Below are 24,149 nucleotides of genomic sequence, written 5' to 3'. Positions count from 1 at the left end.
GGCCAAGTTGTATTTCACTGCTCTTAGAACTACAACTGGTGAGATTATTGGAGTTTATATCAAAATTGTCAGGGTGGTCATCTTGTTCATACTTAGTTGACGAATGGAGTATATGTCTGGGTGAGTAGTCGAGATCTACGTCGCTGGGTTGTTTGTGATAGACAGACGTACTTGCAATCTGTGAGGCGCTATAGAGTGTCCGGTCGTGGGTTTGTTGAATGGTTGGGTACAGCCACACTTTCCAAAAACTGCTCACAGCAAGTGACACTTTTGAGTGGACTGCACGATGTCGATTCGAAAGAATTGTGGTTGATTGTAAATCTATAAGCGAGACTCACTGTAGGGAGTCGTCATGCCCAAGTAAATAGTGCGTGTCTAGTGTAGCTGTAGAAAGATCAGAGTACGATGGGGACTGATCAGTGTGTTTATATAGCTTCCCACCACTCTCTTAAGCGACAGATCTGGATTTCCGAAGGATCTATAGACATCAGGAGAGACGATATATGTATCTAGATGTCCTGGATGTGATTTGAAGGAATGTATATATAATTAAAGACTAATCATAATAATAATGATTTATTCTCAAATAACAGTTTGTTACATGAGGCATGTCAGTCTTCCAGAGAAGATCAAATTGTTACAAAAGTTACAATCTTCACTGTGGTAGGTTACTTAATTATTTTGATACTTCACAAGACGCCGCTAACCTTTTGGCTGAACAATACTCTTGGACATTGCAACCGATCCACTTCAAGTATACTGATGACAGCTTCATTTGCAACTGCATATGACTTTCCGTAGTGAACCTGAGCGTTGACTTGGTGTTCGGGAAACTGAAGCACCTAAGAAAAGACATTTCTCCTGGCCCAGATATGGTCCATTCTGCTATACTGAGGGAAGCAGCTTCAATCCTGGCAACGCCGCTTAGCGTGATGTTCTCACACTCGCTAAGCCGAGGCAAACTACCGGAAAATTGGAAGCTGGCTCAGATCACACCAATTTTCAAAGGTCGACGCAGCGAACCTTCAAGCTACCGACCAGTGGCTCTTCTCTCTATACCTTCAAAAATCATGGAGTCCCTGATATGCGATGGTATACACGACGATTTATTATCCCTAAACTTCTTTTCAGCCTAACAGTATGGTTTCAGCAAGGGTTACTCTTGTGTAACTAACCTGCTGGCTGCGGTGGACAGATGGGCAAACATCCTGGATTACAAGGGGAAGGTTGATTTCAGTTACCTTGATTTCTCAAGAGCTTTTGATAGGGTTAACCATAGATGTCTTATCAATAAGCTCATACCACCTCTAATTGATTGGCTCATTTCATACCTAAAAAATCGACATTTTTAGGCCGGGGTTAACTTCACTTTGTCTCAGGCTATGGAATGTTCTGGTGGGGTCCCCCAGGGTTCAGTACTAGGACCTCTTCTCTTCTTGATTTATATAAATGATATTCCTCAACAGGTATCGCCAGACTTACCACTTTTTGCTGATGACATGAAACTTTGGAGAGAGATACGCAACCAAGACGATATACAGACACTTGAGGAGAATCGGACTCGACTTCAAAGTTGGGCAGACGACAACGGACTTACCTCTAACACTTCAAGGTGTAAAGTAGTTCATCTGCGACATGCCGCAGACTACAGTTACAACTTAAGAAACTCCACTCTAGTAGTATCCCAAGTCGAAAAAGATTTAGGAGTCCTACTATTTGAAGTCTTACGCTAACTGTGACAAAAATGCCTCTCGAGCAGACCTTGCACTGGTAACATTAAAGCGCATTTTGGCCAGTTTGACGGAAGAACTTACCAACTTTTAAACAGTTTTATCCGTCCCCATTTAGAGTATGGAAACAGTATTTCCTCCCTCACTTCAAAACGGCAAGGACACTCTGGAGCGTATCCAACCGCGAGCCATGAAATCAGTTCAAGAACTCAAATTTAAATCTTATGAAGAGCGCTTCCAATCACTTAACGTTTGCCCATTAGAGTATAGGCGTCTTGGAGGTGACCTTCTGATGGCTTAAAGTATCCTTAACACTTCAGGAAATCTTTTTAAATACCTACTTAAGCTTAGTCTCAATACCAACCTAAGGGGTAACACCCAGAAATCGGAGACACGACATAACAGAACGGACTGTAGACACAACTTCTACTCCTTAAGAGTTGTCAAATGCTGGAATTCGCTGCCGGCCGAGCTAGTCCAAGCGACTTCTCAGGAGTCCTTTATGAGGCAACTTGATCTATTCTTAAAGTCTAAGGATAGTATCATACTATGATTTACCAATTTCTTTTTCTTCTTTTATCGTTAACATACCTAGGTTCCTGCCTGGAGTTATTCTTTATCCCCTGCTACTAGACACGGAGTCCTGTTAAGTGAAAGCTTTTTCTATTCCGTCCACAACAATTTGAACCATTTGAACCTATTGAGGATTACTAAAGACCTGAAACCGTACCAAGACAATAAGGGAAAAACCTAAAACTTTGTTCAATCCATAAAGCTCGTGACAAAGATATTGGATATATATTGTATATGGATTCTTCTAATGGCCCTTCCATATGCATTTGTAATAACCTGACGACCCCGGTCTGTTTAAACTACAAGGTTGCTTGAGTTATGTTAGGCACTTCTAAAGATAGTCAAGGCGAGGCTTCCCTTGAATCACGCCTTAACAAGCTCGATGAAGTTGAGAGAAAGATAAGCCTAATTATTCAGCACGCTGGTAGTGCTCTCGAAGAACTTTCAAGAGATAAACCAACGGTAAAACAAGTCGAAAGTTGCACACATAACTTCCGAACAGTTGTTAAGGAAGTAGAGACGGAAATGAATTCACACATCAACTACCTATCACATATTTCCGCGGGATTACCATATGAAGGATGCACTTACGATAAAGCAATTGACCTCTACCAGAATCTTGACCGACTAGTTGCTGCCAAACGTCGTTTAGATTCCTGTTTGTAAAAGTCTTTAATAAAATTTTATCACAAATGATTTCACTTTTTACACTGTTCTTATGTTCATGATCAGATTTCTTCCTGTTTTTAAACGATTTATAGGTTGGATAAAATGGAGTCAGACCCAGCAGTGACGAGTACTGTTTGCGAAGGTCTGTTACACCCAGAGAACAAACGGAACGTTCCTACTGATAGTCATAATACAGTTAGAAAGTCTAATATCATTTCAGACGACGGCCTTACCACCCAAAAGGCACCGTGGAGTGCTTTAAATGATGCAGAGACGGCGTCTAGTGTAGGCGAGTCGTCAAGGCGGAACAGCAAATACGATGATAATATGCCTGTTCATTCCGCCTGTTCCGAGTTCGAAATCCCGGAGATGGAGTTTGATGAATTTGAGTTGGAACTAGCTGCTGAAAAAGGTATGTTTGGGTTTTTTTTAAACTTGTTCGTCATATTCTTGGAGGCTTTCGAATTCAAGTGGTTTTTTAGATTTTTTATGATTACTGATTCTGTCACCTATTTTTGGTTTTGTTCTGTACCTCCACTTCCCAGTTTTTCTGTTGGTCGTGAACCACATAGTTAAGTGCTAGTCAAACTATTGGGGAAAGATGCGCCATCATGCTTCAGTTTGCGCGCCTGGGCAGTATTACAGCCCTCACACCAACCGAATCATGTGTGGCGTATATATTTGGCACCTTGTATCAGTGTTTATGCGTTTAAATAAGCGTTCGCTTTCAGACTAGGTAACCGTGATGGTATCTGAAACTGGCTATCACTAACTATATGGCTTTATCGTACTAAATGGATGTTTGGTAAGAAGGTCGAAATCTGTTTTTCCAACTGTGGGTAAGGATTAGGGCCCCTGAACACTCCAAAACAGTGGAAATAGAATCATATGGACTGGTAGGTTTCCACCAGGAGTCTTTTAGAATGATCATCCGGGGTTATAAGTTATTGCTATACTTCATTTTATTTATTTGAACACAAATATTGGTACAAACGGGCACCGAAAACATATGCGCCACATAAATTATTCGATTTGTGTGAGGTCTGGAATACTGCACGGTTGCCCAAACAGAAGCAGGTGGTTTTCTTAGGAGGCCATACCCGAAGCCTTCCACCTAAAGATCTAATCCACAAGGCAGTGGAGCAACGTCAGCAGATGCAGTCACATGGTAGCCGGTGACCAATGATTGGTTCGTACACCACTTGTTCCCTCAGGATTCTGGAGCTCATGTGCACCATTGGTTTGGAATCGGGGTTTTCCAACTACCCTAAGTGGACCCTCCTTATCCACCAAACCCGGGTAAAGCGCCGGACATCCGGTTTTCATCCTCTCAATTTGGTAAACAACACCCCCACCACGGGAAGGCAGTGAGTAGGACTTCCCTGGCTGGTTGTATGCACGTGGCCACTTGAGAGCATTTCGAGATGGAGAGCTGACGCTCTACACTCTCGGCCTCACTAGGGCATTTTAATACTAACTACGACCTAGAATGTAGCGTAATTCTGTCTGAGTGCTCTCGTTTTCTGGCCTCATCAGTCTATGAAGGAGGATAGAATTCCTCTTTTGATAACCACGGTGAAGTCAGTTTGTTGACTATAATCTCCAGAATGTTGGCTTTCGTCATCGTTCAAATACTTAAATACTATTTTGCGTCTAGTTAAAGCTTCAGAACACATCTCACGCACCTCATTTGATGATTCATAGTTCCAACTATTGACTTTCCATTTTTGTTTATTACCTTAAGATATTCCTCACTCGTTTGTTCTGTTATGCGCGAGAAGTTATTGGTAGACATTTTAGACCAAATACAAATTTCCAACTTTTAATTAAATTTATACTACATGTAAACACCGCAATCGTAAAATATTACACAGATTATATGTTGGATCCAGCTGTTTACCAAATTTGTCCATTATATTTTTATTATCAGAAGGGGTTTTGTGTGTGTATACTTTTATGAAACAAAAAAGGGAAACTAGACTATTCATGACTAGCTGGTTAAAATTGCTTTTATCTTATGATAAAGTCCACCACAAAAACGCATGTTAGAAGAAAATTAAGTGTAAATAGCGCACCCCAACCATTTTAATAAGTAGGAAAGGATAGTTTAACAGAATGCTTCATTATTGTAAGATGAAGTAACCTTTAGAAGAGGTCTGTGGAACTTATGTGGCCTTCTGTGGATACTTTAGACAATAATAATATACAAACCGTTGTTTTGCTTTCATATTGAACAGATTGTGCCGAAGAGTAAAAATAGAGACTGTTGACAGACGGGTAGAGTATCGTTCGAATCTTGAATAACTGGTCATTTTACCTTGTAATTGTGGTTCAACACTAAAGATGCTACTGTAAGCTGTTTTAAACACCGCTACAGTTAACTTGGCTTAAGAAACTAGTTGCGTGCCACTGAACCTCAGCAACTTAGTTGGGTTTATTTGGTACATTATTACGTATGTTGTTACTATGTTATATATCGTGTAGAAAAATTCAAATTTACTTATTGTGGGTCGTTTTTGTAGAATGTTGTTATCTAACCTACAAACATGTGATTGTCTCTCCTCATAGGATTAGATTAATTCATAATCAATAGTAATCGTTTGACTATATAAAGACTGATCACATGTACTATCGGAAGCACAAATTCTTTCCTAAATAGCGTTTTTGTACACACATTCTTTCTCTATTTGATAGAGTTTTCGTCCGATGAACAGTTGTTTGAATCTGGTCGTATGACACCAGATGGGTTAATCGACGAAGACTTTGAACGTGAACTTGGATGCGCAGCTAAGGCAAGTAGTTCAGTTGTAGTTTTCACCCTTAGTAAATTTAGTTTTGTTCCATTTCCTCCCCATTCTTTCCACATATGTTCATCTATGGCTATCGTTAGTATATATTTAAATCAATTACTGACTCATTTTATGCTTATGAATATTCCGTACTGGCAGCGTCTTTTTTTAAATATCTTCGTGACTGTTTCAAAGAGAAAGTGGGTTATCCGTTTCATTGCTTACTTGGGTTTCATACGATAGTTTCTTACCTATGAATACATTTTGTTGTGGTCCAGTAGCATAGAAAGGCAACTTTCAGTTATAGGGTAGTGAATTCCATCTATAAACCGCGTGTTTTGGCTAAAATGAAATAACTCTACTGCTTGATTACAATTTTAATCCAGTTCCCATTGCTTGTTCTTAAACTCATGCCATTTATTGAGGCACTACTTTTTTCTACATTTTACGATTTTGTCCTTGGTTAGAATGTATCAAAAATTAATTTCACCTTGAGAATCATTCACTAACGTTTTTTGCTTATAAATTTTGGTTATGTATGGTTTCAACTCAATAGGAGTGATCTATTCATGTGTAGTATTAAATTGTATTTATTAACTAAAATGTATTCGACTTCCCTAAATTGAAAATAGTATTGTGATTAGCACAGCTTATATTTTGTTTTAGTTCGCATAACCATTGTGGTTTTATAAATATACGCAATATATTTTTACCTACTCATTGGTTTTTCGCCGTTACTTAACGTTGTGATCCATGGACTTGGGCACCACTTGATTTACATTTATTAATAAGTCATTTGGATTGTGCCTTATCTGCAATTCGGGCAATTATTCTGTTGTCATTAGTTTTCACACGGTATATTTCGGCCCATAGTTTAGTGAATCTGTGGCGTTCGACTTCTAAATATCAGACCAAGGGCTCGAGTCCTGCTTTACCTACTTCGATTCGGGAAACTGAGTAGTAGTGCGGTGTGTGTTATTTATGCGGACATATATTATAAATATGTATTAAGCATGGGAAGTAGAACTCTCACTGAAAAAGGAAGAAAACAATGAGGTGAGAAAAAAACTGAAAGCAATGGAAATAACAACAGGAGCGAACGAACGATGGAGTTTGTAAGAAACATTTCAAAGAAGATTTGTAAATGATGTGTTTTGATGTATATTTTTCTTATTTCACCAAGCCACTGCGATCTTGCATTAAACAATAAATCGGTTATCACCACCTGAGTTCTCGTTCACTACACTAGTATCAATAGCCTCTACGCATAAAATGTGATTTAATGCCAAGTACGCGAGTCTGTATTTGGTGAGTTACATCATTAGTACACAGTTACATTATAAAGGAGCCTTAGCTATCATAGCTTTTAATATAAAAATGAATAATCTATATTTATACTGAATTATACTATTTAAACAATATTAATTTCAAGTAAATATTATTAACTTTTACTTTTAACTTGCATTAAAAGGATTGTAGGTTTAGTATGCAGGTGTTTTGTAGAGTTGTATGTTCATGTCGTCATGTAGCACGTAATATAAAAAGAAAAAAACTAGATATTTCTTCGTGAAAGAAAAAAGTCATGTGCGCAAATCAATGTTGTGAAGACCAATGAGAATCTTAACAAAATCAATAGAAGTAGTCAACTTGATTGTTTTGTCCCAATTTTTTCACCTTGTTCTTACCATTGTGTCAGTATAAGTCAGACGGTTGAATTAAGCTACGTGGTTCAATATCGCTGCTGTTGTGTCACTAGTGAATTGTTTAAGTATTGTTAGTGTCGAATAAGGGCTTCTTGTCTTTGTTTAAAGTACTGGTAAATACAGTTTCATTGCTTTTTTACACAAACTAATGCATAAAATAATTAAAAAAGCAGTAGAATATTCGAATACTGGTAAACACCACTTAAACCATTAACATCGATTTTTGCCATTTCTTCTATTGATCATTTTATTTTGTCTGCGTGTTTACCTTTACTGTCTGTTCATTTGTCGAAGTGAACTTCGGCATTGTTTATTTTTTCCCATGATATTTATTGTTGGTTTGTACATTGTTTTATCCTAAGTGTTTTCTAGTTAGTGATATGACGACTACTTAAAACCATTAAATCTACTTTGCTTTAAGCAATCGGTTAATATGATTAGTCATCACACACACATTGTAACTCAAAACTGAGTACATAAACGGTAGGATTAATAAATTAGTTGCTTCAGAAGCACTGCGTTATGGTAATTTCATCTTTCAGATAAACTCCGTCTTCTCATTGGTCTATCGAAATTTCATCTGTACTGTGCCTTCACTGTCCATGACTTACAGACTATTTGGTAATGTTTCCGTCCATTCTAAAATATATTTCCTTCGGTTAGCGAACTGTATCAACCTCAAAAGGTCAACTTCTGTCCTGCTTTCTACATTGTTAACTGTTTCTGATCCACCTCGTTTTCCATCTAAAGTTGTTAGTAATAAATTTGTGGCACCAGTTTTCGGCCACTGGATATTGGTTGGAATACGTCGACTCAATTTTTGTCACACTACGTGATTAGACCAATAGAGTAGCTAAAGAATTCTAGAAAATGGAGAATTAGCGACGCGAATAATGTGGAGACGTTAGCAAACTCAATATAATACATTCTATGTAGCCGATCTTCCATTTACTGGGATTGATGGACATGATTTTAGATGATGCCCATACCGTACTTCCAATAAAACGTGGGCTCCAAAGATTGGCCACCCAAGTTTCCTCACTCTGCAAACCGCTGTTTCAAAACCCAATGTTCCTCTGACCCATCACGATCAACCAGTAATAGGACTTCTCCGTTACTAAAGTTACCCGATGGCAAGTTAGCCAACTGTGGCCAGTTCTTCAGACTTATATTAACCTCAAATTCACATCTGTATGAAGTGGTTCGATGAGACAGCGACACTTGTCGGTCATATTCTCCTCCTTCGAACCCTCTACGTTAACATTTGATATGAAAAGAAACGGCGATGTCCTTCACAATGGTTGCACCCACTACAGTTTTTGTATCCATGTCCTCCAAACCCACGGCCTAGTCTAAGACAAACAAAGCCAAACCCCTTTGCTTTTACCTGCAATCACGGGTAAAGCCAGCAACTGACGGCCTTACTATTTCCCGAATATGTGGCGTATTGAGATTTATAAGCCTCGATCTATTTAGGTTCAATTGATCGTGTAAAACAATTCATCCTAGCGTTATGTATTCACCTATTAAAGGCTGCTAACTGACCAAAACAGCTTTGAGCAACTTGCACGTGGTGAGATGAACTCCCTACCCTCTAAGAAAATAGGTTCCCTGTCATTATCAGTGAGCTTTTCTGTTTACTTGGCCCATTTCGAAAGTCCCCAAAAGAGTTCAAATCTACTGTGTAGCTCTTTTTTTTTTAACTCCGTAGTACGATTTTCCATTGTAATAAGCAAATTTGATAGGGCTCCTGGATTGTCATAATCCACGTTTCTTCCATTGAATAAGTCTTTGTTCATCTCATGAGACACTGTGAGCCTGTTTGAACAGCCACCTAGGTATTTCGCGGTGTCGACAATAGTCTTCAGATGGTCCCGACATCACGCAACCCTCAATAACTCCTCAGACCTGCTACAACAATCCATGAGATATGAAAGTAGTCCATCATCATACACCTTCAAAGCCGCGTAGATTTCGAACTGACTCATAAACTTCCGATAAGACATTGGTTCCCTATAACGATACCTTAGTTCTACGTTTGCTACCTCATTCCCTACCATGGTCAGTAGCAATACGGACTCATGAGTACTTTTACTGTAAAGATTCGTAATTGGTTGGTGCTCTCTCTGACCACCCAATTCACAAACATCTTTACTCAATCGACACCTACCGATCTCTCAAGGTGGCTCGTCTTTCTTAAATCTGTTCCACTCACTAACCAAGTTTTTACACTGGGGCCTACTGGGATCATCAGTATCACCGGATTTACTAAGATTAATAATTCGAGAGCTGTAATATGAAGATGTATTAAAAAGGACTTGTACAACAGTCGTACTGCTGACTGTACAGAGGTAAGATGTTTCCTTCAGACAACCAGTATAACAGCGATGCTGTCTTCCCACAGGGAAGGGTGGTGTTGGAAAAAGTCGACTCTAAAAATGCACAACTTGCCTTATCCCATGGATTTCCGTCTCCGGTGGTAAGGTCACAACAAGTACGGAGCTAACACAACAATTACTCACAAAAAGGTTAGGTGTAACCGGCCTCAAGCAGTTGTCCCTTGGGCACTGCAGTCACGCTCTCAGGTCGCTAAGACCACCTCCTACCCAATCTCAATTTCAGGTACCTCTAGAACTCTTCCACAGCGTGGGCAACCGGGAAGTGATAACTGCCCTCATACCTCTAATAGCACTCAAGATCACTGTATTCATAATCAATTTCCCTCTTTAATTCCTATTATTCCTCCTACCTTGACTTTCAACTTCCTCTTTTGACTTCCTCCTCAAGTGTCACTATGGCCAGCGATTCTAGTGCGCGAAACACTGTCTCAAGTCTACTGAAACCTCGCTCCAAACTACACGTTTGAGCCTTTAACTTACGTCCCTTGTGTGAAATCGGCCAGAAGCCCTCCTTGGCTAAAACCCTAGAATCTCGTACCATTGATTTATGCTGTGTCTCCGAAACACTCATACAGGGTCCTAGTGCGGTCACTCACTTAATCTCATCTCGCCAAAACGGAGAGCCGACGAGACACACCCTTCGTGTCTCTGGCGACCCGATGGTTCGTTCTCGTGGACTGGCAAGTGTAGGCATAGCACGCAGTAAGAGGGTAGGACAAACACTATTAGAGTGGGTCCCCGTTAACAGTCGTCTATGTGTTGTTCGGCTGAACGGCTCCGTAGGAACTCGGAAGGATAGAGATAAACGTAGTTGCCTTTTCGTCGTTTCTGCCTACGCTCCCACTGACTGTAATCTGGATGAAGTGAAAAATGGTTTTTACAGAAAGCTTTCTGAACTTCTTCATAAAGTTGAACGTTCAGATATAGTACTCGTAGCAGGTGACTTTAATGCCCAGGTAGGTAGCTTAAACCAAGCAGAAAGACATTGAGGTGGGTATTTTGGTATTCCGGCTCAGCGAACAGATAATGGTAATCGTCTGCTGCAACTGTGCTCAGACAATCGTTTATTTTTAGCAAGCACTAAGTTTAAGCATAAGGTGATACAACGTCTAACATGGCGGATCCAGTGCAACAAACCAATGATGGACTCAAATAGACCATATTGCCATCAGTCAGTTGGAGAGGCTCGATAGAAGCATGTCGCTCGTTCTGGAATACGTGTTTAGACTCTGATCATGTTCCAATACGAGCACATATTTGCTTGCGTCTCATCGGACACAGAAAAACCACATTAAGAAAACCCATTAGAGTTGAACTCAGTGACGAGAAAGCCAAAAGTAGATGCCATGAACAACTGAATTCACACTTAGGTAATTCTGAAAACGAGGCTAACCCAGATGTTGATTGAGAAGATACACGAACAACTGTGGAAACAGCAGCGACATCTATTGGTGATTTAAACCAAAGGGTTCCGCAAAACCAATGGATTTCTACTAAGTCTATTGCACTGATAGATTCTCGTAAACTCATCCCATCAGGCTGTGAACACAATAAAGAGCTAAAACAAGTCAGATCCAGATTTTCCATGATGGTCTGGCTTTAATTGACTCATGAATTCGACTATTAAATCACTATAATATCCACAAAACCCCTTTCTGATTATAGATCTAGGTTAGCCAAAAGTCTAAGCAGTGGTGGGCAACGAAAGCAAAAGAGGTGCAAAAGACAGCGGCTGTAGGTAACACCAGACAGCTATTCAGACTAATAAAAGAAGCTGGAATTAATAAGTCAAGTGTAAGTGAGACGACCTCGGAATAAGACGACACTTTCATCCGCTCTCAGTCTAGACGTTTAGAACGATGGGCGGAACACTTCAAATAGTAGTTCAGTTGGCCTTCAGCTACTCTACGACTACCCATCATTCTCAAACAGCCTGAATGGAACATTAGAGTAGCTCCCTCAACTCTAGTTGAAGTTCAAAAAGCAACAGCTAATCTGAAACAAGGAAGAACAGCTGGTCCTGATGGATTGGCTCCAGAGGTCTTCATGTATGGTGGTCCAGTTTTGGCGATTAGGTTAACTAATATTTCAGCTAAAATCTGGGAGTTGGACGTAATCCCATCTGACTGGTCACAATCACTGATTGTTCCAATATATAAGAGGGGGTAAAAATCATGCTATGATAACCGTAGAGGGATTAGTTTGACTAATAAAGCATCCAAAATACCAGCCTCAATAACTATTGGACGCCTAACAAAGACTCGTGAACTGCGAACACGAGAACATCAGGCTGGCTTCAGACCTGGTCGTGGCTGCATCGACCACATGTTCACCATTCGTCAGGTTTTAGAACAAAGGCATGCTTATCGGCGTCCGACAATGATCCTTGTTCATAACCTTTTAGTGGCCCGGGATCTGACTCCAGTGAGATCGTTTCTGATTGCTATTGAGATATACATATCGTCAATCCTCGTATGTAATGACTGACTTAGGTCGCGTTAGTGAAATTAAATAAGTCAAATGCGAGAATAGATTTTCGAATGCCTATATTTTGTACACTCACTGATCTGGACAGGAAATCAGAGGGATGAAGCGAATAGAAGAGAGCGAAGCGAAATAACGCGTAATGGAGAAGGCGTGTGAGCCAGCACCATTTAACCAAGCGTTAATCAATGTTTATAGTCACACAAAAATAAGTTACAGACATGTGATGAATGGGATAAGAAGTGTACGCACACATACACTCATGCAAAAGCAGTCAGGGCTGATAAGCGAATAATTAACAAGGTCAAAATGTGACTCGAGTAGAATGAATATATTGGCCTATTCGAAAACTAGAATAAGATATATGGGCTTAACAAAATAACTGGCACTACAACTTAAAAGCAGCATTTGGCTCCGTAGACCAAGAAGTTCTGCTGCAGTGTCTGTCATTGAAAGGTGTACCACAAATGTACATAAACCTTGTAAGGGCTCTTTACTCAAACACTACTGGTCGGGTCAAAGCTTATGGTGAACTGTCATCTGATTTTGCAACCTCAAGTGGTGTCCGTCAAGGTTGTCCACTATCTACATTTTTGTTCAAATCCATCATAGACCTACTGGTGGAAATAACGTTCCCGTTGTCTTAATATTTGGGAGTTGATCTCCTACCAAGAGGCCCACTTACTGACTTAGAATACGCAGATGACATAGTTCTGTTTGATGAAGACGCTTATAAAATACATAGTCCTTTGGTAGCATTCAGCAACAATGCCAGGATATTTGGGATGCGTTTCTCCCCCTCTAAATGCAAGTTGTTGCCTCAGGACTGGTCTGCGTCAACACCTGAACTACGGATAGGGATAGGGGTAGCCGAACGCATGGATAACTTCACTCATCTTGGAAGTCTGATCAGATTAATGGGTGAGTGTCTGACGAAATCTCAGCACGGATTCAAAAAGCTCGTTTGGCTTTTGCCAACTTACGTGACTTATGGCGAAGGCGAAATATCCGTTCATCAATCAAAGGACGAGTATACTGCGCAGCAGTTCATTCTGGTTTAATTTACGACTGAGAAATGTGGCCACTAAGAGTAGAGGATACTCGTAAGTTACTAATATTTGACCACAGATCTCTTAGAAATATTGCTCGCATCTGCTGGGATCACCAGGTAAGTAATAGTGAGGTTAGACGCAGGATATTAGGGAATAATGGTAAATCAGTTGATGGGGTTGTAAATCTCCATCGACTGAGATGGGTAGGCTACGTGTTGCGTATGCGTGGACACCAGTTACCACGACGCGCAATGCTGACAAGTGTTGGGGATGGTTGGAAGAGAGTTAGGGGTGGCCAGACTAAAACGTGGCATCAGTCCTTGAAGTCACTAACTTCTGGTATGAGCCATGTTGGTAGATACAAACTACTTGGTTGGGGTCCGCGCGACTATCGTAACCAATAGTCGGAGACTCTGGGCGGCCCTGGTACGGCTGGGAGTGTGGAGCATCAGCTCTCCATCTCGAAACGCTCTCAAGTGGCCACACGTATACAGACACTGTCAGTGAAGTCCTACTCATTACTTTTTTGTGGTGGGGGTATTGTTTACGAATTTGAGAGGACGAAACTTTTGGGAGTTAGAAAGTGTTCCAAAATCATGGTATGAGTCAATAATCGTCCCTATCTTTAAAAAGGACTCACGTCACCTATGCAAGAACTATCGGGGGGTTAAGGCTTCTTCCGATTGCGTTCAAACTATTGGCTTCCGTCATTCTCCGTAGATTGTTCAAAACCCGAGAAAGATTGACTCACGAAGAGCAAGTTGGTTTTCGTTGTAGTCGAGGATGTATTGATCACATATTCACCCTCCACCAAATGTTAGAACACCGTCATACTTATCACAGGCCAATAATCGTAGTGTTTCTTGACATAAGGTTTGCCTTCGATTCGTTGAACAGGACTGTTCTCTGGGATTGTCTATTGAAGAAGTGTGTGCCTAAGAAGTTTATTAACATCTTAAAAGCCCTATATACAAACACCTCAGGCAGAGTGAAGGCAAATAATTACCTCTCTCCATTGTTCCATTCAATCAATGGGGCTAGGCAGGGTTGCCCAATCTCAGCATTCCTCTTCAACTTTGCTATCGACGACGTTCTCGGAACAGCTCTGATGGATGTAAGTAATGGCGGTGTGGATCTGCTGCCCGGAGAAAGACTCCTCGACCTTGAGTATGCGGATGATATTCTCTTATTGCGCGATAATACTCAAGTCATATAATCCTCACTTAATCAGTTGTCAATTGGTGCCCGTGGGTATGATAGTGTAGCGAAGGAGAACACAGGTGAGGACAACCGAATCATATTTAGCACAAAATTACAAAGTTACTTGGTAAAGTAGAAAAACCATATAGTAAATCGTTAATTTGCAAAATATCAATGCATCCTATCAACCTGGACAGTGCTTGTTGCAAACATCAATCAATTGTCTCACATTTCATTGTTCATGCGTTTTCTTACAAATTGCGTTGTGTTGTCGCTCTTCCTTTCTCGATCTTTCTCCATCTTCTGCTGCCAGACATTGCGTTTTTAACTCGCGTCATATACTACTTACATCGATATAAGTAGCGCTGTCCACAGTATCAGCTTTGCACCTTCGAAGTGGAAAGTACTTCTACAAGATTGGCAGGACCCTGATCCTGCACTCGCCCTGTATGGTGAGCGGATAGAAGTAGTCGAGTAGTTCGTGTATCTAGGTAGCTGCACAAGTGCTGGTGGTGGCGTGAGTGAAAGCCAGAGCGGCTCATGTCAATCTGGGCCATGTTTGGTGCCGTCATGATGTTAGTCTGGCTGCAAAAGATCGGATCAACAACGTGTCTGTGAGAGCAGTTTTGCTCTATGCTTGTCAAACCTAGTTACCGAGTTGGGGATGTTATACGACTCTCTGTGTTTGATCATCGTTGTCTCCGAAGGATTGCTGACATCCAGTGGCAACACTATGTTAGTAATGCAGAGGTTCAGCATCGTGCGTTCGGGCACAGAGACGATAATTCAGTTGGTGTCACTATCTTGAAACATCGAATTCTGTGGCTTGGACATGTTCTACGAATGTCGTCCCAGAGAATTCCACGTCGTGAATTATTTGCCCACTCTAGGACCAGTTGGAAAAAACTGAGAGGTAGTCAGTGTATGACATGGTGTCGTGGTATGAAAGAAAGTTGTGCGTGACTGGCTTCTGTTGGTTCTTCATGACTCCCTGGTTGGGGTCCGAGAGATGGTGCTCCACAGTGGCTAGAGACGTTATCAGATATGGCTCGGAATAGAAGCCAGTGGCGGTCCTGCTGTAGCTTTTTTACTTTCTCCATAAAAAAGACGTCACCTCTTCAAGTGGAAGAATTCTTTGTGATTGTACTTTTACTAATTGAACTGCCCCTCCCATTATTGTTATTTCAGTATCATACACAAATTCTGTTCATTGTTGTACTTCTTTTTACTTATACTCGCCTTACATTCTTTATATCTTCACATTCTCATTATTATTGTATGGCGCATATGTATCTGGTGCCCCTTTGTACCAATGTTTTTCTGTTCAAATAAATAATTATTTATTTATTTAACATAATTTTACAAGTAGAAACTACCAAGAACTTCAACATTGTGCACAGAAAATGAATGGTTGCGTATGTTTATTTTATATTCAGAGAAATGCAAAATTTTACTGTTGTTTGGAAAGTATACATGCAGAGATTTTGACTCACACATATTCACAGTTAATTAATTAATTTATACACATAAACATTGGTACAAGGAGACACCAAATAGATATGCTCCACATAAATTATTCGATTTGTGTGAGGTCTGGAATACTGCACGGTTGCCCAAACAGAAGCAGGTGGTTTTCTTAGGAGGCCATACCCGAAGCCTTCCACCTAAAGATCTAATCCACAAGGCAGTGGAGCAACGTCAGCAGATGCAGTCACATGGTAGCCGGTGACCAATGATTGGTTCGTACACCACTTGTTCCTTCAGGATTCTGGAGCTCATGTGCACCATTGGTTTGGAATCGGGGTTTTCCAACTACCCTAAGTGGACCCTCCTTATCCACCAAACCCGGGTAAAGCGCCGGACATCCGGTTTTCATCCTCTCAATTTGGTAAACAACACCCCCACCACGGGAAGGCAGTGAGTAGGACTTCCCTGGCTGGTTGTATGCACGTGGCCACTTGAGAGCATTTCGAGATGGAGAGCTGACGCTCTACACTCTCGGCCTTACTAGGGCATTTGATGACCATATTCACAATACAAATAGCATGGTCTTACAAGTGTTACTCACCACCTAATGTACAATCATTAGCATTTGTCTTAGTATTATTCTTAGGATGACTAAAAGAGGTTGTGTCTTGAGTGGCTTCCTTTGTCAATATGATTAACACAGATAAACTAACCTCACTCATATTTGTACTCTTGTTTAACAGTACTAAATTCAGTCACATTCCATGGTTCTTTGAAGTAGTATGACTTCCAATTATAGTGGGCTCATTCAAATTGCTTATCGACCAACCAATTGTAAGTACTCAGCCAATGAAGCACAAGATGCATTTCAACTTCAATATGACCTGGAAATTAGTAGTATTGTGTTGTGTGTGCTACTTATATCGACATAAGTGGTATATGACGTCAGTCAGGAACAGAATGTCTGGCAGCAGAGAGACATGAGGATCGATTTGTAAAGAATAGAAACAGAATGAAATTTGTATGAAAATGCAAGAACAAGGAAGTCTGAGTCATTTTGAGACAATTGATGGACATTTTGCAAATTAAATATTACTATATGATTATTAGCAGGACCCGACAATATACCAGCTGAAGCACTAAAGTCAGACATCGAAGTAACTACAAACATGCTTCACCTTCTATTTAAAAAGATTTGGGAGGAGCAAATGTGAAAACTACAGAGTCATCACATTACTGTCAGTACCAGGGAAATCTTTTAACAGAGTGTTACTGAACCGGATGAAAGACGCAGTAGACGCCCAACTTCAAGATCAACAAGCTGGATTCCGTAAGGATCGGTCGTGCACAGACCGAATTGCGACACTGCGGATCATCGTCGAACAATCAGTTGAGTGGAACTCGTCACTATACATCAACTTCATCGATTATGAAAAGACCTTTGACATTGTGGATAGGAGAACATTATGGAAACTTCTCCGACATTATGGAGTTCCTGAGAAGATTGTCAGCATTATTCGGAACTCATACAACGGACTACAGTGCAAAGTCGTGCATGGAGAACAGCTGACAGATGCATTCCAATTAAGGACCGGAATAAGACAAGGTTGTCTACTCTCTCCCTTCCTCTTTCTTCTAGTGGTCGACTGGATTATGAAGACCTCGAGATCTGAGGGACAACACGGCTTACAATGGACAGCTCAGGACCAATTAGACGATTTGGACTTCACAGATGACCTAGCCCTCCTATCCCATACACACGAACAAATGCAGTTGAAGACAGCCAGTGTAGCAGCAGTCTCTGCCTCTGTAGGCCTCAACATACACAAGGGGAAAACCGAGGTCCTCAAATACAACACGGAGAACACTAATCCAATCATACCTGATGGCGAAACTCTGGAAGATGTAGAATCGTCCACGTACCTGGGAAGCATCATCGATGGACAAGGAGAATCAGGTGCAGATGTAAAGGCGAGGATTGGCAAAGCAATGGCCGCATTCCTACAATTGAAGAACATATGGAACTCAAAACAACTTTCAACCAATATCAAAGTGAGAATCTTCAATACGAACGTCAAGGCAGTTCCACTGTACGGAGTTGAAAGTTGGAGAACTGCTGCAACCATCATCAAGAATTTACAGGTATTTATAAATAGTTGTCTACGCAAGATACTCAACATCGATTGGCCGGATACCATCAGCAACAACCTTCTGTGGGAGAGAACAAGCCAGCTTCCAGCTGAAGAGTAAGTTAGGAAAAGACGATGGAAATGGATAGGACATACATTACGCAAATCGTCAAACTGCATCACGTGACAAGCCCTAACTTGGAATCGTGAAGGAAGGCGGAAGAGAGGAAGGCCAAAGAACACATTACGTCGGGAAATAAAAGCAGATATGGAAAGGATGAATAACGACTGGAAGGGATTGCCCAGTACAGGGTTGGATGGCGAATGCTAGTGAGCGGCCTATGTTCCTTCACGAGTAGTAACAGGCGTAAGTAAAATATGATTGTTAAGTTTTAACAGGTTCTGTAATTTTCTGTCAAATACATTCGATTGTCCCCACTCGTGTTCCTGTTCAATACAGTATCCCTTCTTTTAACCTATAAATGTTTCGATTAGTTTCGCCATATTCCACCACGACTGTATTTTTAATCGTTCAACTATAGGTTACTGACTGATCAGGGAATTTTTATACTTCTAATAAATTTAAATGATCAAGTTCATTGAGGTATTATCACCAAATATTATACAACTAGTTTTACGATAATATGTTGTCCATTTTATATACTTATTGTATTTTGCTTAAGCTACTTTTTTTCCAGAAAAATCAATGTTCTAAAGTAATTATTTTTATCGTAGCATGTTGAAACTTTTACTCTTCTTTTACTTATAGGAGCTCAGTGTTCAAGATGTAATTGATTCTGATTATCCAGATATTTCTCGGCTGGGTGTATTACAAGGTGCAGGAGATGATAAACTCGGTCGTAAAATAATTGTTTTCTCAGCTTGTCGTCTACCAGCAGCTGATTTAATTGATCATCAACATCTTCTAATGTAAGTCATGATTATTTGATGAACCTGGAATTAAATGAATCAGTCTGTAAAAGCTCAACGCTACTCACTGTCCATGGCTCAGTAGTAAAGGCGTTCAACTTTTAGCCATGTTGCGGTTTCGAATCCCGCACCGCCTGCTTCTTTTTGACAAAACAGGTAGCATCATTAACCCTCACACTTCGAGTGTGACGAATGAGTCAATTAATTAACCAGTTAGTTAACTTGTTAAGATGTAATATTGAAGGGAAAGATGAATTTTGGTTAACCGCTCAACTTTTTTAGTAAATGATAACTATTTACTATTTTGTGCAGTTTACATCTCTGAAATAGCATCATTCTTCTCACACAAATCCGTAATTTATAGTTTTTCCTGGGGAAGACTAAATCGAACAGTGTTATGTATGTATTAGGATCTGTTTGAGAAAATAATTCTATACATTTGTTACAATTATTATCTGCCAACTGCTTTTTCCGTAATTGACGCTAAACCTTTCGATGCACTACTGCTGATTGGCTTACTCGTTTTATACAAGTAAGTTACCGTCGTTGTTCTCTTGATGTTATATTCGGGTCTGCTTATAATGATCAAGCTATATTAACTGGAATCATCGGTCCTACCATTATATGGGAGTCGATTAAAAGGAGGTAAAACTAAGTGTTGCAACTTACTGTCCGATGACGAAATCGTACTACTGACTTTACTGTAAGATGTGAACGGGAGTATGGTTTTTGAGAAACTTGATATTTAAGAAGACAGTATCAAAGTATAAAAACTCTGTATGTAACAACAAAACATGAAATTAAGACAGTAAAATTACCAACTACCAGTAAGAACAACTGATCAAATAGTAACAACCATCATTATGGAAATATGAATTGGGGGAATGTTATCATGGTTTTCCTCATACGTAAGGGTTATCATTTATTAACAGAAAGCTCGATAACCTGAGGTATTCCTATCCAAAAACTCTCGAGATCACCTTATCCACAATCAAACCCCCTCTTCATTTCCTTATACTTCTCTCCCTACACTTAATCCGTCCCCTATGGCTTCATCTTATTTTCTATACCTTACTAATTCTAGTAATTAGAGTCCAGGGGATGTTATTCCTGGTTCTCCAAAGCCGCACTGCTAACAGTGTTCGGATCTTTTGTCGAGCCGGGGAATGCAATCTATTGTCCAGGACTTTAAAATCTCGTCTCTTTGTTCTGTGTATATGAAACTCATACAGGACCCAGATACATTTCTATCGTCAGAAGTCTCGTTTCTTAACCACGAAGTCACTGCCGCTTTTATTCCCTGTGACCGATCTTTAGAAATTCCTTCGTTTTTAAAGATTTCTTACTTTTTTAAACTTATGTGGAACCCAGTTTATTTGTTTATTTTTGTAACTAGAATATTGTAAATACCTTTGTTGTCCATCAGATACTAAGTTAAATATTTGTTCAAAGTAAATAGTTCAATACAATAGACCACTACCTTGTTTGAGGCAGACATTCTAAAATGAAACGTGCAGTTTTCATATGATGGCAAATATATATATATATATATATATATATATATATATATATATATATATATATATATGCCATTTTCAACCAAATTTTTGTTAGGCTTTCAAATCATTGCTTTTGTTAATGCAGTTACGTGTGTGTGAGAGAAGTATGTGCATTAACAGACTGTTTTATTTGTATGAATCAATACGAACTTTAATGATTCTATATAATGAATTTGATCGGTTAGGTTTTTCATTAACGGAAAAACACCATCGTTACATATGATAAACTTATCAGGAATCCAATTGCAATGAGCATAAAACTGTGATTTAGGCAGCGGATTCTTTCAGTTTTTGACCAATAATTGTTCGGAAAAGTTTATGACTTTCAAAAAGCTCAATAACTTGATTAGTTCCCATAAATTATTTTAGAGCTTGAAAAACATTTTTATAAAATAACGTTGTGTGGCTCAACTCGAGTATCAACTATCGAATGCTGAGTTTGGACTACATTACAGTTATTTGTGGTTTTTAATAGCCGATAGTATCTATAACACACACTGATTATGATCGAAGGCTAAGTACACAAATTTCTGTGTTCAGTTAAAATGCGCTACATTGGTTAAAAATTAGTCAAATTCTTTTGTCAAATAAAGCGCGTGTCTTGTGACTTTCGGAGAAATAATAACATTAATTTTCTATTAGTATTTGGGTAAAACTGTGTCTCGAAAATCGAGTACACATATACAATTATCACGATTATCATTCACCCAGGGTCTTGTTCATAGCTAAATTGAGGAGGGTAGTTTGAAAGAACTTTCATAGCAATCGCTGTCAATGAAGAGGAGGCGTTGGACGTCCCGAATGCTCGGACTTAGATGGTCCAACAGGTCGACAGCTACGGAATTCAGCACGCCAGCGGGCTCGATATTTCGACGAGGAATGAGTCACAGACTGATGAAAAAGAAAGCGGCACGGCGAGCGTACAACTGTAAGAGCGACTTATCAAAGGGGAGACGAGCGTGGTGTGCGCTACTTATGTGGACAGATATAAGTATGTAGCAGGAATGCTTACCAGCAGAAGATTGAAATAAAGAGAACAGGAAGGAAAACGGAAAGCAATCAGAATAGTGACAGAATTAGAAGAATGATGGAATGTGTAAAGACAACTCAAGGAAGATGTACAGATGATGTATTTGATGTATGATGTTCATATTTTACAAAGGGAATGTGTAACTTTGCATAAAATAATAGATTTGTCTTCCCCAGCAAACCTTCATTCACTACATAACTTACATAATTGTCAAGCTTTACACTGGATATGACTGACCTGACTACAGTGCATATTAAACTTTGGAATAACCGGTAATTTGCCTTTGTTAGTTTACTAGGCCTGATCAGTTAACCCCTCTTGATCAATACAAACTGCTTATGAGTGAAGTGAACGAGAACTCAGGTGGAGAAAACCAATTTATTGTTTAATGCTCAATCGCACAGCGGTTTAGTAAAATGTGGAAATCGTACATCATTTGCACATCTTTGAATTGTCTCTTACAAGCTTCGTTGTTCCTTCATTCCTGTTGTTATCTTGATTGCTTTCAGTTTCCTTCTATCTTCTCTTCATTTCAATTTTCTTAACCTTCTGCTGGTAGACAGTCCACTTCCGATTGGTGTTACGTACCACTTATATCTGTCAACATAAGTAGCCTACACTACATGAGTATCTCAGTACTTGTGGGATAATCTATCCATAATATTAACACTCAGTCTGTGTACAACTTTGTTCTTAATGTGTGGTAATTCTCTTAATATTGGATTATTATTCTTGTTACCTTTTAAATCTTTGAATGTAAAGCAATTTACTTATTCGTGTATATCTGAACTTATTCTAATAATCCATGTTAATTTTCCATGTATATATATATATATATATATATATATATATATATATATATATATATACTATTTTAGGTATATTACTAAAACATTGGAACAATATGTCAGTATTGATTACGTCCTAATTTACTTCCACTTCGGACTTACTAACAAAAATCGACCTAAATTTAAATGGCTTGTTCAAGCTTATAGAACATTTGGGCGCAAGTAAATTGCTCATTATTTTATTATTGAATGACCAACACCATTTCATCGTTATTTTTTCACTTTTGATGGACTATAAACGATGCCTATTTTCATTTGGAATCGGATAAATATGGTGAATAATTCGGTCTATCTATAGTTTTTGTAGATTAGTTTACGTTGGAGTTGGTTTTTATCTCCGATTGATAGCGACAATAGAATTTTTACAAATCAGGGAGCACTGAATAACTATTGGATCTTGAAATGTTACTCCTCGCTAGTGTGCAATTGTTCTCTCCATAGCCCAAATCAGTGACTTTCAGTGTTTACGACGAGTTCGTTACCTTTAGACCATTTAGTAGTAGTAATCTGATGAGCTCATAGAAGAGGGAAGAAATTAGGCTTGGTTCATAGTTAATCAATATCTTGAAAGATATAGTAGTAAGTTGGGGGTTCAAATCATGTCATCGACTACCACCTCAGATCACTTAATCTTGATTTACTAATGATCTCACCATTATAAATACTTGACATGTTTCGCTTTACTAACAGAAGGCTTTATTAGTTGTACATTATGTATTTTATTCGGATATTTCTGAATCCCTTCTAACTTCTCCCTCTGAGTAGTTATTATTGGTCTGGTAGATTACTGAGATATATCTTAATAATGGCAGGAAATGTTATTCCATGGATATAGAACAGATAGAATTTAGCTAGCAGTGGAATCGACAACGCGCGTTTCGTCCTATTAGGAACTCTGGATGTTGGTAAATATTTGTCTTTTCTTAATGTCTTCATTTATATTGTTCGAAATTCTCGACGTTGGATTTAATGCTAATCCCATGGCTTGGAAGTTATACCGCTAAGACTTCTGTTTCATATATTTTTAATTCCTTGTTATCACTTCCTTTCAAAAATAATAAACCCTAACCCAACGCAATACTGCAATTTATGCCTACTAGTCACATATAATCAGATTAGCACGTCAATTATCCAACTATCCATTGAATGGTGATATATTATTTCCGTTAATTCATTGATATTTACTTTATCAGTAGTAGAGAGTACCCTTTATGGAATTGTTGAATTATGTAAAATGATTACATTAGGGATTAATTACATGAAGACTATATTACTAAAAAAATTAGTTCTAGACGAGTTCAAAAATACAACACGTAATATTTGAAAATAAAATACCCTAATTAATTAAGTTAATGGTAATCTTTTTTCTCATATTTCATAATATTAGTTTCAGGTTGACGTTATCAGATCCATATAATTTATTTAAAATGATTTTATTATTGCCTTCTCTCTCTCTCTCTCTCTCTCTCCAGTTTTCGTAAAAATTTGAAAACACTTTACATTGTACATCCTACTACTGGTATAAAAATTTTATGGACTCTCTTCAGACCATTTATCAGGTAGGATTATATTCTGTCTGTTTGTTTG

At 39.1% G+C, this 24,149-nt stretch overlaps 1 protein-coding gene across 2 annotated transcripts in view; it reads left to right on the top strand.

Annotated features, from left to right (window-relative positions):
* Positions 1-3,063: 3,063 nt before the first annotated feature.
* ARHGAP1_1 (Rho GTPase-activating protein 1) overlaps positions 3,064-24,149 on the top strand; it is a 56,873-nt gene continuing 35,787 nt past the window's right edge. Inside the window, exons 1-5 of one of the 2 annotated variants that reach the window (XM_051218659.1) lie at positions 3,064-3,384; positions 5,667-5,764; positions 18,965-19,125; positions 22,593-22,724; positions 24,035-24,121. In XM_051218659.1, coding sequence (XP_051070393.1) covers positions 3,075-3,384; positions 5,667-5,764; positions 18,965-19,125; positions 22,593-22,724; positions 24,035-24,121 — 788 coding nt within the window. In that variant the 5' untranslated portion in view covers positions 3,064-3,074. The remainder of the gene's footprint in view (positions 3,385-5,666; positions 5,765-18,964; positions 19,126-22,592; positions 22,725-24,034; positions 24,122-24,149) is intronic. The other variant, XM_051218660.1, reaches the window with a different exon arrangement.

The sequence above is a fragment of the Schistosoma haematobium genome, chromosome ZW, assembly GCF_000699445.3.
Source record: "Schistosoma haematobium chromosome ZW, whole genome shotgun sequence".
Classification (NCBI taxonomy): domain Eukaryota; kingdom Metazoa; phylum Platyhelminthes; class Trematoda; order Strigeidida; family Schistosomatidae; genus Schistosoma; species Schistosoma haematobium.
Note: the sequence above shows the minus strand (reverse complement) of the source record. Positions and strands in the feature narration are given on the sequence as shown.